Below are 14,003 nucleotides of genomic sequence, written 5' to 3' on the forward strand. Positions count from 1 at the left end.
GTACGAGTATATGATTCACGCGAAAACTATGCCGATTTTTATTTTTTACTAGCTTTCGCCCGCGACTCCATCGGCGTGGAATTAAAACAAAATAAAGTAGCCTATCTGTTCTTCCAGACAATCCTCTACGTCTACGCCAAATTTCATCGAGATCCGTTCAGCCATTTAGGCTACAAACAATAACAAACATCCATCCATCTAAACTTTCGCATTTATAATATTAGTATGACATATGTAGATTACGAAACTAGAACCTATTCTTCAACACAATTCTACTTGACTACATAACCGCTTTGTTTCTAATTTTCCATAAATAATGCATAAACAATTAAAATTATAACACTGATAACGGCCTTTGTTATCATCACAGAATAGAAACGTAAGGGGTCGAAGCTATCTCACAAGATGACATTATCAGTGTAGTCAGACGATGTACCATCACTTTGTTACATAAAATAAACTTTATCCTTAAGACATAAGATTGAATTTAGTTTGAACACAATGGGGTCAGCGTCCGTGCTTGGTTATCTCGCGACCTCCTCAACCCTAGCACCCTTATCAGAACGAATGAGGACAAAGATCCCCTATCACTTCTCCGACAGTAAATAACGTAGACTGTATTAATTAATAGTAAATATGAAGTCGGCTGTGATTTAAGTTGTTATAAATTGATCGAATAGTACTTATATCTGAGGTAGGTCATGTGCAATGTGAACCTTCTCTTTGAAGTAGGAAAATAAACAAAGTGGTATGATCATAATTAATACAAAGATCATATTCTAAGCAGGATATTGAATCTGTTTTCTATTCTTATAATAAAATTGGAGTGTCTGTAATATCAAAAGAAAAATTCCAAATTTTAGGAAGATCCAAAATTTTTTGTCTGTCTGTCTGCAAGCCGCGTTTCTTTCGGGCAATCTCCGAAACGGTTGGGCCGATTTCGAACGGACTTTCACTGAAGGGTAGCTGACATAGACGAGCATGTTACAGGCTTTTTTTATCTTAATATTTCGTGGAAGAAGTCGCAGGCAACAGCTAGTATTTTAATATAAGAGAAGGCGGGTATACAAGCATCTTATAACTTAGTCACCTACAGGAGTTTACTAACTCACAGTTCGACTGTTCATTTAAAGTTTTAAATGAACAGTCACAGTTGTGAGTTAGAACTAACGTTTTTTTTTTATAACATAAGGTGGCAAACGAGCAAGCGGCCACCTGAAGCCGTCAAAATAGCGAAGCGACCGCTGCCCATAGACATCCGCGATCGCAGATGCGTTGCCTACCCTTATCCGGCGGAGGAGGAGACGCACACAAAGAGGATATTGCACCTTCCTATGCATCTCCTCCACCGTCAAATCCATTCCCTTTCCCATCCTCTCCTTATAAGAAAAGGGTGGTAAATAGAAAGGGACTTAAATTAGGCCTCTGGCACCATACTTATCAGACGAAACACGGAATTGCTTCCATCTCACGCCAGACTTCTGTGTGGTCGTGGTATTACACCGGGCGTGCCGGCCCATTCGTGCTAAGATGTTAAAGCGGGCACTACCACTGTTAAATGCAATGTCTGCAGCGGGCTTAACGTAAAACCGACGCCCATCGACGCTAGAAGATGTACAAATGTGTTACTTGCTGTTATAAGGCGGACGCCATTTTTATAAAGTCTAGAACATTTCAAACATTGCTGTGTAGTGTAAACTAAGTGACATTTAAAAAGGAAGCTTCATTCGATCGAATATTGCTTTTTTAAGCTTGTCATGATCTCCGATAGAGGGCGTGCGATTTCAATTCTGATACTAACGAAGCGCACCGATTGTTTGCTGAGATAATGAAGGGCCCAGCGCTAAAACGAGCAAAAACACAAAGTAAATAAAGAACCGCGGACCGGTTCCTCGGACCAGAATGTTATAATCAAGAGCCGAGTAATTTCGATACTGATTTAAAAACCCACTCCATGCAATGCAATTAAGTATAGACGTTCCACGTTAAGGGAGATGGTCCTAAATTGAAATACATTTGGGCATTGAAAATTAATTGCATTTTCGTTATTAAAGAGAGAGAGGTATGGTAACTTTTTGCGACGATTCATGATGAACAGTGATGGAGAGAAAGTAAAGAAGAAAATGTAAAATTGTAAGGTTTTTTAACGATTTTCCTTAAAGACTGATATATAAGTCTGCAATAATTAGAGCACAATCATACTAATCATACTAATATTATAAATGCGAAAGTTTAGGTGGATGGATGGATGTTTGTTAGAGTCTGTAGCCTAAACGGCTGAACGGATTTCGATGAAATTTGGTATAGATGTAGAGGACAGTCTGGAAGAACACATAGGCTACCCACTTTGGTTTTTTTAATTCCACGCGGACGGAGTCGCGGGCAACAGCTAGTATAAAATATTTAAATGTGAAGTAATCTATTACTAAGAATATTGTATATGTTGGCGTCTTCGTCAGTTTATAATTAAAAAAAACATGGCCTATGTTACTCACTGATAGCCTAGCTTTTAATTGGTGTAAGAATGAAATCGACTTCGTAGTTTTTGAGTTATTTCAATAAATAACTCAAAAACTACTGGGTAGATTTACATACAAAAATACAAATCATTCCTATTTATAATATTAGTAAAGATGACCTAAAAATAATAAGTATTTTGATGTATTTAAGAATGATATTTTCCAGATATTATGTTTAATTAAATTTACGATACTGAAGATCCAGTTGTAATATATGCTTTGTTTTGTGCTGAATGAAATATATTTCGACGAATTGTTTTTGTTTCAGTTAACACGCAAACACGATGTAAGTGCGATGGATTTATTGTTCCGATTATATTTTTAGCTCAAGAACAATGCCACGAGGTTTTATTGTTCTACGTATTGTTGATAACTTTGTTCTCTTTTAAATATTATATCAGTAATATAAAAAAGCATGAATTTGTAAGTCGTTTGTTGACGCTTACAAATGGTCTTTTCAAGTACCTTCGTGTTTTCTAATGAACTAAGTAAATGTTATTTTGATTTTTATACTTGTTTTAGTATCTCGTTTTATGAAATACTAGCTTCCGCCCGCGACTCCGTTCGCGTGGAATTAAAAAAGTATAAAATAAGCCTATGTGTTTTTCCAGACTATCCTCTACATCTATGCCAAATTTCATTGTGATCCGTTCAGCCGTTTAGGCTACAAAGTCTAACAAACATCCATCCATCCATCTAAACTTTCACATTTATAATATTAGTAAGATTTATTCGTTAGCTATTGTGAAGATAGAAAATTAGTACCGCGCTGTAGAATTCGCGCAACACTAGTTTATCGGCATAAACGTCACATCTCTAACTGACAGCTGTCAATGTCATTAGAAAGATTGATATTCGCGCGCATTCCTTGCGAGTTTTCTAGTGGAGGGTTTAAATTAATATCGCTAGTTACAATTATATTAATTGTTTAAACCTATAGAAAACAATCTTTACTGTTAACCAAATGTTCAATTACTCGATTCTTCTGTTTGAAATATCATCAAACATTAAGCTTGGAATTGTATTGATATTATTGCTTTAAAGTAAAAAACATTGAATTACAAATTAAAATCAGTTGTGCCCCAATTTAATGTTAATAGATGATTTTTATGTGAAACTTCAAAAGCGTTTCCTTAGAAGGCATCCTTTTTGTAATACCTACATTAATTAGTGCTAATCGGTAATAAGGGAGTCGAGAATTCAAAGGTATGTTGTAGCTTCGAATTCTCGTTCCTTGTTTTTGAGAGCGTACAAAAAGACTACACATTTTATAACAACCTTTAGACTTTTAAATGGACCAAATTCTGACTAAATAGTTTAGTTTACGAGCGCAGATGACTCCGACGCTCCTTGAATGTTAATTGACTTCATTCGAATAGGTTTTTTTGTTGGCGTGCAATTTGTATGTGAAATGCTTTGGTATTTTGCTAATTTGCAATCTGAAGAGCTCGAGAAAGAAGAATGAAAAATAGACTCAGAGTTCCATCGTCTCTTCCACATTCAAAAAGATCTACATAAACAGTGTTAGTTTGGTCTTCTTGTGTAGCTTTGAGGTCGTGAAAAAGCGCTGGACTGGAGTGTGGGTCTTAGTATAATCTAATGATGATTAGATACTCACGTGTCTGCGAGATGGTGCAAACAACCGTGCCTGGCGTGATGCGGGCGAGGCGCGGGCAAATCGCTGTAACAACCGCCGCCGCGACGAGCCCGGCACATGTACGCGGTGCCAACGCACTGCGCCGTGTTGCAGTAGCACCGTACGCCCTCTACATCGCCGGACATAGTATCTGTAAACAAAAGAAATATAGTTAGAGATAAGACGATTGTCGATGCGATTTCAGATCGCTTTACATATGGGTTCCCGTCATTTAAGTCACTACTTAATTATGACTACCGATTTAAAATCTTTTTATAAGTTTACGTTTAGTTCATTAATAAAACTATGATTTTCGTTTTCATGGTAACGCCCAAGTTAAGCTCGCTGTATTGAAACGACTACAGCAAGACTAACAATCTCTAAACAATAAAATATCACGTAAAGTCTAACATCAGAATAAAAGCAAATCGTTTTACAATTACGCATCTGAACGTTTAACGACGTTGCAAACCCGCGAGATTTACTTACTGCAGTTAAACGGACGAATAAAATTTATTGTCTCCGGCAAGTTTCGCAGGAAATTGTCATTGCAGGAGGCTGGCGCCCGACGGCGCAGTAAAATTTGATAGCGCTCAAACCGCCACGTGTTTAGACCTAGAACGCTTATAAACTTAAGTACACCTAGACTATAAACGCCCACGACCGAGTCAAATACGAATTAAACCCGCACGCACAAACATCCTGTGCAAGAAACTGACGGCTGGCAACGAGTGGCAATTGGGAACACGAGCTTTAATAATTTGACCTCATATTTCTGTCTATAATAGGTTAGAAAAATTTCTACTACCATTATTATTAACCTCAGTTAAACTAATTTAAACAGTAAATTAGTATATGTTCCTATGACTTGAGCAATTCCGGTTTCAACTAAATAAAAGTTGAAGTAGAAACGATTTTAAGACAACGTAGATTAAAACTCGAAGTGACCTATCGAGAAGCCGATGAACCGGCAGAAATAATATACAGCTGGCCGAAGCGTCTTGTATGAATAATACCCACGTCATACAGTACGGGCCCCTACATAAATATCGTCCGGCAACCGGGCGCATTCAATGTAAATGCGCCCGCGCCGGTCCCAGACGAAAACAAAACGAAATTAATTTCAGATGGACGCCGCTTTGTTTGCTCACGGGGAACCTCAATTCGGACCCCCTCGGCGCACGGAATCTTTAAAATACCTCTCCCGACTGAGATCTCCCTAATCATGGCCAATTTCCGACCCGTCGAGTGAGTCGTCGATCGACAGGCAATTATAATTGTCCAAAGGAATCGGACGAATTTTAAAGTTTAATTTGCAACGAGAAACTATTAAGTAAGAAGAAAATTTGCGTAATAAAGATTGGAATTCTCTTACAATATACCGTAGGAGGGCAAGATAACCAAGCAAAAATTCAATAATTAAAAAAGTCTGTTTTAGAAAATTACTTAACCAGAAACTTTATTGATTGTTACACTTCATGCTTTTCTGTCGGCCATAATTGAGAGAATATTAAAGATAGAATTGATGTAGTGGTTAGTCCTTTATTGAAGCGCTTTATTCTCAAATTCCTTCAAATGTTTACTCATTAGTTGTATAATTAGCGTTATCGAAGCATCATACGATGCAATGGCTGGCCGTCATTAAGTCAGCCTTACAATCAATTTCGAGTTAAAACCCCCGGCACGGACGGCGCACCAAAGGATCGAAGTAAGTAAAAAATAAATAAACACAAGAGAGAAAAGGTCCCGACGTTATTTGGAATTGATAAATGGCCCTCCGGAGGCGGGCAGGAGGAGCACGGAGCGAGGGTAGACAAGGATAGATATACTAATGAGCGAAGGATGTGTAAGTATAGGTTAAAACATTATAAGATAAAGTAAAGTGCTTCTTATCCTCTCGGTATTCTTTAGTTTTTAGAGATTTATTATTATGCGCGGTCAGCCGTGTCTCGTTTGTTTGTTTTCCTTTGGTTGTTCTTTTTGTTGCGTTCACGGTGCATTTGGTGAGCGCGTGGCTTCACGGATTTAAACATAATTTGTAAATTGATTTGCGCTTTGGTTTAGTTGCATCAAAGTGATCGTTTATTCCGACACGTGTACAAGTCTTTGAAGCTTCAAAGCGTTCATTACTTCGTAACAAAGGATTCAACAAAGGGATAGTGTTGACCATTATAATGTGCATATATTGGCAAACTACCAAAAATGTTCAAATCTATGCTCATGTAATAAATGGTAAACACACACTTCTTTGTGGCTTAAGATGTCAGCAATCACAGCATATTTTTGAATTATATTTTTAATAAAAGTAATAAAAGTAAAGTTTATGTAAAGGAGCTTTGAGACCGACATCTGAATTATTACATGTTCTACATACAGCAAAGTCTAATAGGTTAGCAAATTATACTGAAAGCGATTAAAAATTATAATTTACGAGAAAATTGCGTAATGTTTTAAATATATGTGTAAATTTTTTTAAAGTTATTTTAATTATAATTATAATAAAAACCTCTACACTTACGTCACACTTTAGGTTATATATTTTCATGCTATTAAACTTAGGGGTAAATAGGTTAAAAACCCTAATGTGGGAAAGAGACCATAAGCTGTTGCCAACATCAAAAAAGCAAGATTGCCATAGTAAGGTAATTGGTATTTTGACATTTGTAATTGAGAATTTAATAAAATAAAGTTTTAACAATTTCATGCGGATGAAGCCGCACGGGAACAGCTAGTGTCTACATAAAGAAACAATAGCTAGATAACTAATTAAACATTTTATAGACTTGAACTATGATCCTATTTTTTAAAATCAAGTTGAACAATCCAATAGCAATGTAATCCAATTGAAAATCAAAGAAGTGATTGATATAAAATGAAATATCAAATTAATCCTTGTAACTCGAAAGTATTCTTTGCAACGTTACTAGATCTGGAGTCAACCAATTTCCAGAATTCCACGTCGTCATCTCTTCGCAACAAATCATCGGATTACGGATTCAATTTAGATCAGTAGTGAGATAGCGTGAAATAGTTTCTGCTCTGAGAGAATGTAATTTTCTTACAGTCAAAGTTTGCAAATCTTTTAATGCATGCATGTGAATGCTTCCATTTAAATGTAAATTTATTTCAGCAATAGATTCCGAATAAAAAGAACTAAAACCGAGAAAGAATTTCAAACAAGACTTTCTTTTTTCAAATTAATTTGCAAAACATTTGTAGAATGTTCGCGTTTAATAAATGTGTGATTTAACATACTTTCCATGGTTTTTAATTTATTTTTTAAAATGTTAGTAGATTTTTGTTAATTTACTATTATTTTCTTTAACTAAGCTCGAGGCTTGTGCTAGGATATGGTTCACGACAATAGTCAAATGGCGGTATACAAACCCTCGACCTCAAGATCGGTAGTCCGTACCCCAAACCATTAGGTTATTGGCGTTTAATGGACATTTGGAGACTCTACGAGAATTTTGAAATAATCTTGTATTTTAATACTTAAATTAACTGTTTTTTTTACTATAACCTGTCAGTTTTATCGTAACTCATCACAGATTAAGTAAGCCACGTGTTTAGTGTGTAATCAAATATGGCCGCTAAATACACGCCAGAACCGGCAGAGGCACAGAGTTATAGCCGGCTGAGGTTGCAACAGAGGCTCGTGGCTTTCTCTTTGCGTTCACACGCTGTCGGAGCCCGTTTTATCTAATAGTTTATTGCGCTAATCAAGTGTGGCTCGCGCCGGGTCCGTTTGTTAGTCCGAAAGCCGCTTGCGAATAGCGGAAACGCAAGGTTGCGTAGTGACCTTCTTTACATTCCATTTCTAGATTTTAATTGCAACTCATCATAATTTATAGAACTAGTTTTGTTTTATTGGCTTAGTCCAGTTTTATTTAATGGTGCAAATTATTTTTTTGTAATCCACCCTCGTCTACATCATAAAAGGCAGTTCGGGATTGTTTGTAAATTGATTTTATAGCTTGGCTTTATTACTGTGCTGACTTTATTTCTGCTTAACGCGAGTTTCAAAGAACACTTTGCGAATTGCTTTGGACAGACGATGATAATCTTCTTTTAATTACCTCGTTGACGTCTATTTTAAATCACATTAAATATCAGATCTCCTTTTATGTGTATCCTTACATGGAATAAAAATATACCTTTAATTAAATTACCAGTTTTTGTAAATAGTGAAATAGTATTCTAACATTAAGTAGATACATCGCGTAAGATTAATTAACGTGGTGATTGTAAAAAGAGCTCTCGAAATAATTACATGTCTATTAGTATTTCTGTTCTCAAAAGATCCGCTGCAATTCCAGTGTCAGTTATATTCGATCAGGTCTGTATTAACAGCATAGTTGGGAGTCTCATCCCTTTAATTGCTCTGGCTGAATTATCTCCGTTAATGTGTGTTCTAGACGGTGCGTAATTATCGACAACGGCGCCGGTCGCTGCGGGCAATTTCTATAGGAATGCAAGCTAGAGCCTGCTCATGCGAGTCGGCTATCTCGCTTTGAGATCGTTTGCAACCCGCTTACAAATCGATGCGAAATAACGAAGCGATGCTGGAATCGATTCTGTTATAAGACATAGAGTATAAACAATCACGCCATTCGTAATCTAGGAACTTGTAATTATGCCGACATAAAGAACCTCTGTTTTATCGTGCGTCCTAGCTACGTTTGATTATATACATATTTGAAAAGGCTATTCTCTCATGTTAATGTTTTTGTTTAGCTTGAAATATAAGAAAATGTAAAGTCCGATAGAGTAACAAAGGTGTCAAAATTACAATTTCTATATTGTGACGGGGGAGCATAGATCCAAGCACTCTTATACAGGATTCTAGACTTTATCTCCTTAGTGTTAAGGTGTTAATTGGAATCTGTAATTCATTCGTTATGAATGCATCTCACGTTCGTTTAGGTTACGAAGGCGCTTTCGCGGCTCTTGAATAATATTTAAATATAAAAGCGTTCGTCGAACCTTTAAAAGTGCAAAAAGTTACGACTTTTATGACTAGAATGATATGCTGAATTTCCACATATTGACAGAATAAACTGTATTTTAAATAAAATGAAAAGATAAAATCATTAAATTTATTTTTATCTTATAAAGTACAAAATACTCTCAGGATATTTATATCAATTTGTTGAAAAAAATGTTCAACTCAAAGAGATATATTTATAAAGCGGCACATGTCTAAACTCCATTCATCGTTTGTTATACAATAAAGTCCTTACTACCTGATCAACATTCGAATACCGAATAATCGATATGCTTTCATCTCGATTATTCGGTGGAGTGGAACCGAAGCGTCGATTATCGATAACCCTTCCGATTGTGCGGGCGACTGTACGCGACAATGGCCAGTTGTTCGAACGTAACGGACCATACAATACATAATTCATTTTGCTCGCGTGCCTTTCATCTTTTGATTCACGGTCGAGTTCTTTAGTTTATATAAAATGCAAATATATGCTTTATAAATTATATTACTTAAGTTTTAAACTACTTAGGCTTGTTAACATGAATTACTTTGATGTCTATAATTCATATAGCTTAAGTTAAACAAAGTATAGCGGAAGTAATTTCAAGTTCTGAATTAATGTTTCGGGAGTCTATTTTCTGTCTCATTACTATTACTACCTTTATATGTAAATTACGGGAAGGGGAATTGAATTTGACGGAGGAAGGGGCATATTCATATTATGTGGAATCTTTGTACTTTCTCGATTAAATGTACCCATTTGCAATTGCGGATTCAGATGACTGCGTGAAATCTTTTTATATTAAACTAGCTTTTGCTCGCGATTCCGCCTGCGTGCAATTTAAAAATAATAATAAAAAAATGAATACATAGCCTATGTTACTCACAGATAAATTACCTGTCTAACGGTGAAAGAATTTTTAAATCGGCCCAGTAGTTTTTGAGACTATTCATTACAATCAAACAGACAAAGTTTTCCTCTTTATATTATAGTATGGAAAACTTGTTTTAATTCATATAATTTTCACTGCGCTCTACATTTGTGTTGCATTTATTTACCGTTATATCAATATTGTAGAAGCGTGCTGCGTCGGCGTTTCTTTGGGCAGGTGTCAACACGCAACACACGACATGACAGCCTTTGTCACGACCGACACATGGCCCATAGTGCGTGAGTTATCGCCCTCGTGTGTCGACACCATAACTGCAATGCGGTCTGTTCACACCTTTATATCTAACATGGTTATACTAATATTATAAAGAGGAAAGATTTGTATTTTTTGTATGTATTGAAAACTCAAAAAATATTTTGCCGATTTTAAAAAAATCTTTCACCATTAAAATGCTACGTTATCAGTAAGATAGGCCTATTTTTTTTTAATTTTACGCGGACGAAGTCACGAGCAACAGCTTGTGTAATAAATTTTCTTTATACTTATATAATTGGTGCATATAAAACGATAAGTTTCCACACTGAAGTTGTGAAATATTTCTTTCTCTATTATTTTCCTCGAAAACGATAGAGACATGTATAGTATTAGGGTTATTCATTAATAGAAACATAATTAAAAAGAAACTTATTATATTAAAACTTACGCATTATTTTAATCAAGAGAACTCTGAAATTTATCCATACATCCATTCGTTTAATATAAACATCCGCATGAAATTATGAAAATTTTATTTGATTGTTTACATTTGTCATATTATCATATCAATAACAAATGTCAAAATGACATGACATGATGACAACCTTGCTTCCTTGATGTTGGTAGCAACTTATGGTCTCTTTCCCACATTAGAGTTTTTATCCAAAACATTTACCCCCTAAGTTTAATGGCGTTAAAATATATAGGCTAAAGCGTGACGCAAGTGTAAGGCATTCATTAAAAAATGAATTATTCAAAAATATGCTGTAATTGCTGACATCTTAGACAACAAATTGTGTGTTTACGCTTTATTATAATAGTATAGATTTACCTCTGTACTTTCACTGCATGTGACGGTAACTTGCAATAAATTGCTTTTATAACCTCATACATTAGTGTAGGTTTACACTATCAAAATACACAAAATAGATAAACGGGCTCTGAATTATGTATGAGAATGTTATCAGTTTCACAAAACACTTAAAATACGTTCGAAGTGTCCAATATAGGTGTTAAATTTTATTATGTCACAGACTGTTTGTCAATGCCGCCTATTTGTTATCTACCTAGATATATTACGAAAACTCAGAACTACAGTAGTGTTAATAATAAATAGTTAATGAAATCCTTTTACAAATGTAACATGTTACGTTACGATTCTATGCAATAAGTTGACTCAGTAGCCTAGGCATATTAAAATTGTACGGATTTCATAATCGTTCGGTGACATCGGATAAACATAAGAAAGCAATTCGCTTCAAGATCGTCCGCATTCCGCGCGTAGCTGAACGGAGCGCTCTCATTACATCCGAAACAACATTTGTATGTTATTTATAGGTTTTTTTATTTGGGTGGTCCATATTTATATAAAGAAATGAGATAAAATACCAAACAGTTCGATTCACTTTGCTGAACCCAATAACCAATTTATTATTTTTAATTGTAGAAAATAATTGACCATGAAATCGATGTCATGAATCGATTAATTCGCATAAAAATAACGATATCATTCGGATACTGCATCACGAGTCCAAAGAGTCTTTCTAGAATCAAAACATGACTATTCTCGTAGGAGTTTAAAACAGACTACAAAAGGTTGCGTATTAAAGAAAGATGTCTTATACATCAACTAAATACGCCTCTCATCTGTATGTTCTTCTGCTTCTTTGTTTTTCATTGTCTACAGTATATTACCAATAAAAAAATAAGTAATCAGCAAAATATCTCTGATACTGATTTAAATAATAAACTTATGATTTATCACAAATTATTTGGTGTCGTACTAATAAAGTACAGTTATTAATATCGCGATTCAATTCATCAAGTATTAGAGATTATAATGGAATGCACTTAGAATCTCTCTCGTTGCGCGGAGAAAGAAACGTAGGAATGCGGCCACGGAACGCGCGAACTCATGCCCCTTACTATCGGATCTCGAAGGGATGATCGATTGCGAATTTCGATCGAGTTACTATCGAGAAAGTAGCTAATAAAATTAACTTATACACAGATTTTATATTTAATGCTTTAAAACTTTAGTTATCCTTACGTCAATTATGTCCCTATTACATAAATATGACTTATTTCTAAGCTTGTAAAAGTTGCGTTGATAAAATGTTACAATATCAAGATAAATATTTCGAAAGAACTTATGGCTTTTTTTATCGCACGTAAAAACATTATATTATTGACAGAAATGACCTTAGAATGAAGTATATTATTCAATAATTGCTTCGAGAACTTAGTTAAAACCAATAGTTATGTTATTTCAATTCACGCAACTAATTTCATATTGAGACGTTCGCACACATAACTTCAAGTTACATTACATGATGATTTGTTAATTTTTTAAATAAGTAAGTTAAATGTTTGTACAGATATAAACGATTGTTACAAAATGTTAAAACTCATAACCCTTTTTTATGTTAATTGCCATAATAGTTTAATTTTCTTGTCTTCTAATGATTTATTTAACAATATAAATTTCGAATATAAGTTGCTCTTTTTAATTTAAAACAATAATACTGTAAAAACCTTTAGAAGCTTTGAATAATATTTGCAATACAATCTCTGTTGGACAGCACTTTGATCACGCCGCGCAATGTATTGCATTAACTTGTAAACTGGAACTAATGCGGTAATGTACAAACGTTACGCTGTTTATTTCTAGTTGATTTGTATGAAATAATACTTATTTTGCATATACAGCGATGTAACATTTATTCTAATGCATATCCTTTGTTGCCTTTGTTATAACAAGTAAACTGTGTCCACTGACAACAAAATATATAGTTTTTTTAAATGAGAATGAGACCAATCATGGAGGACTTGTGTAGTCGTTCATTTGTTTTAGTTACTTAGATTTCTAGTCCGTGAGAACTCATCAATTAATTATTTTTTATGTGAGAATATGATAAAAACATTATATCAGACGTAAAATTTAATTTCTATTAGAAATGTCACACAACTAACCCAATAATCATAAAACTAACCGCACAGAATCTAACTCACAGAGCATATCCTACTCCCGTAAGGTCAGCGCGACAGGTTTTCTCCTCAAGTCCTATATTCTGTCATCTCAGTCGTGAGTCTCTTCTTAATCATGACATATACGCAATCCATCTCTTTCTAAACGCCTACATCTACCGATGTACTCCCAGTAAAGTTGCTAATTAACAATATATTCTAACGATCGTTTTAAGTTGCATGTCATCAATTAAGTTGTAGATATACAAAGCACGCGAACATAGCGTTAACGAGAATCGATGTAATTAATTGATTCGACAATTCGAATGCATTAATCGAATAGGCGTTGCGAACGTTTCAATATCGAATACGATTTGGATAACCCATTATTTTATACGATTTCGTGTACTATTAATGTACAGAATTAAGGTAATTATGGTGTACTATGTTATTTATTACTTGATTAAGTTTACTTTACTTGTTGATATCTAAATATGTTTCATTTAGATTGATAGTTGTGTCTTGCTTCATAAAGGAAATGGGTTATTGTTCGAGGTACGTGGCTGTAGCTTTAGTACAAAACTATATATTTTATTTATACTATCACTGATATTACTCATCTATCTTACTAATATTATAAATGCGAAAGTTTAGATGGATGAATATTTGTTAGAGTTTGTAGCCTAAACGGCTGAACGGATCTCGATGAAATTTGGCATAGATGTAGAACGTTGTTTGAAAGA

General features: G+C 34.7%; 1 protein-coding gene across 1 annotated transcript in view; it reads right to left on the bottom strand.

The window, feature by feature from the left end:
* LOC106107616 (BMP and activin membrane-bound inhibitor homolog) overlaps window positions 1-14,003 on the bottom strand; it is a 62,313-nt gene that overhangs the window by 12,065 nt on the left and 36,245 nt on the right. Inside the window, exon 2 of the mRNA XM_013288545.1 lies at window positions 4,138-4,306. Coding sequence (XP_013143999.1) covers window positions 4,138-4,306 — 169 coding nt within the window. The remainder of the gene's footprint in view (window positions 1-4,137; window positions 4,307-14,003) is intronic.

The sequence above is a fragment of the Papilio polytes genome, unplaced genomic scaffold (genome assembly GCF_000836215.1).
Source record: "Papilio polytes unplaced genomic scaffold, Ppol_1.0 DF821956.1, whole genome shotgun sequence".
NCBI classification, from domain to species: domain Eukaryota; kingdom Metazoa; phylum Arthropoda; class Insecta; order Lepidoptera; family Papilionidae; genus Papilio; species Papilio polytes.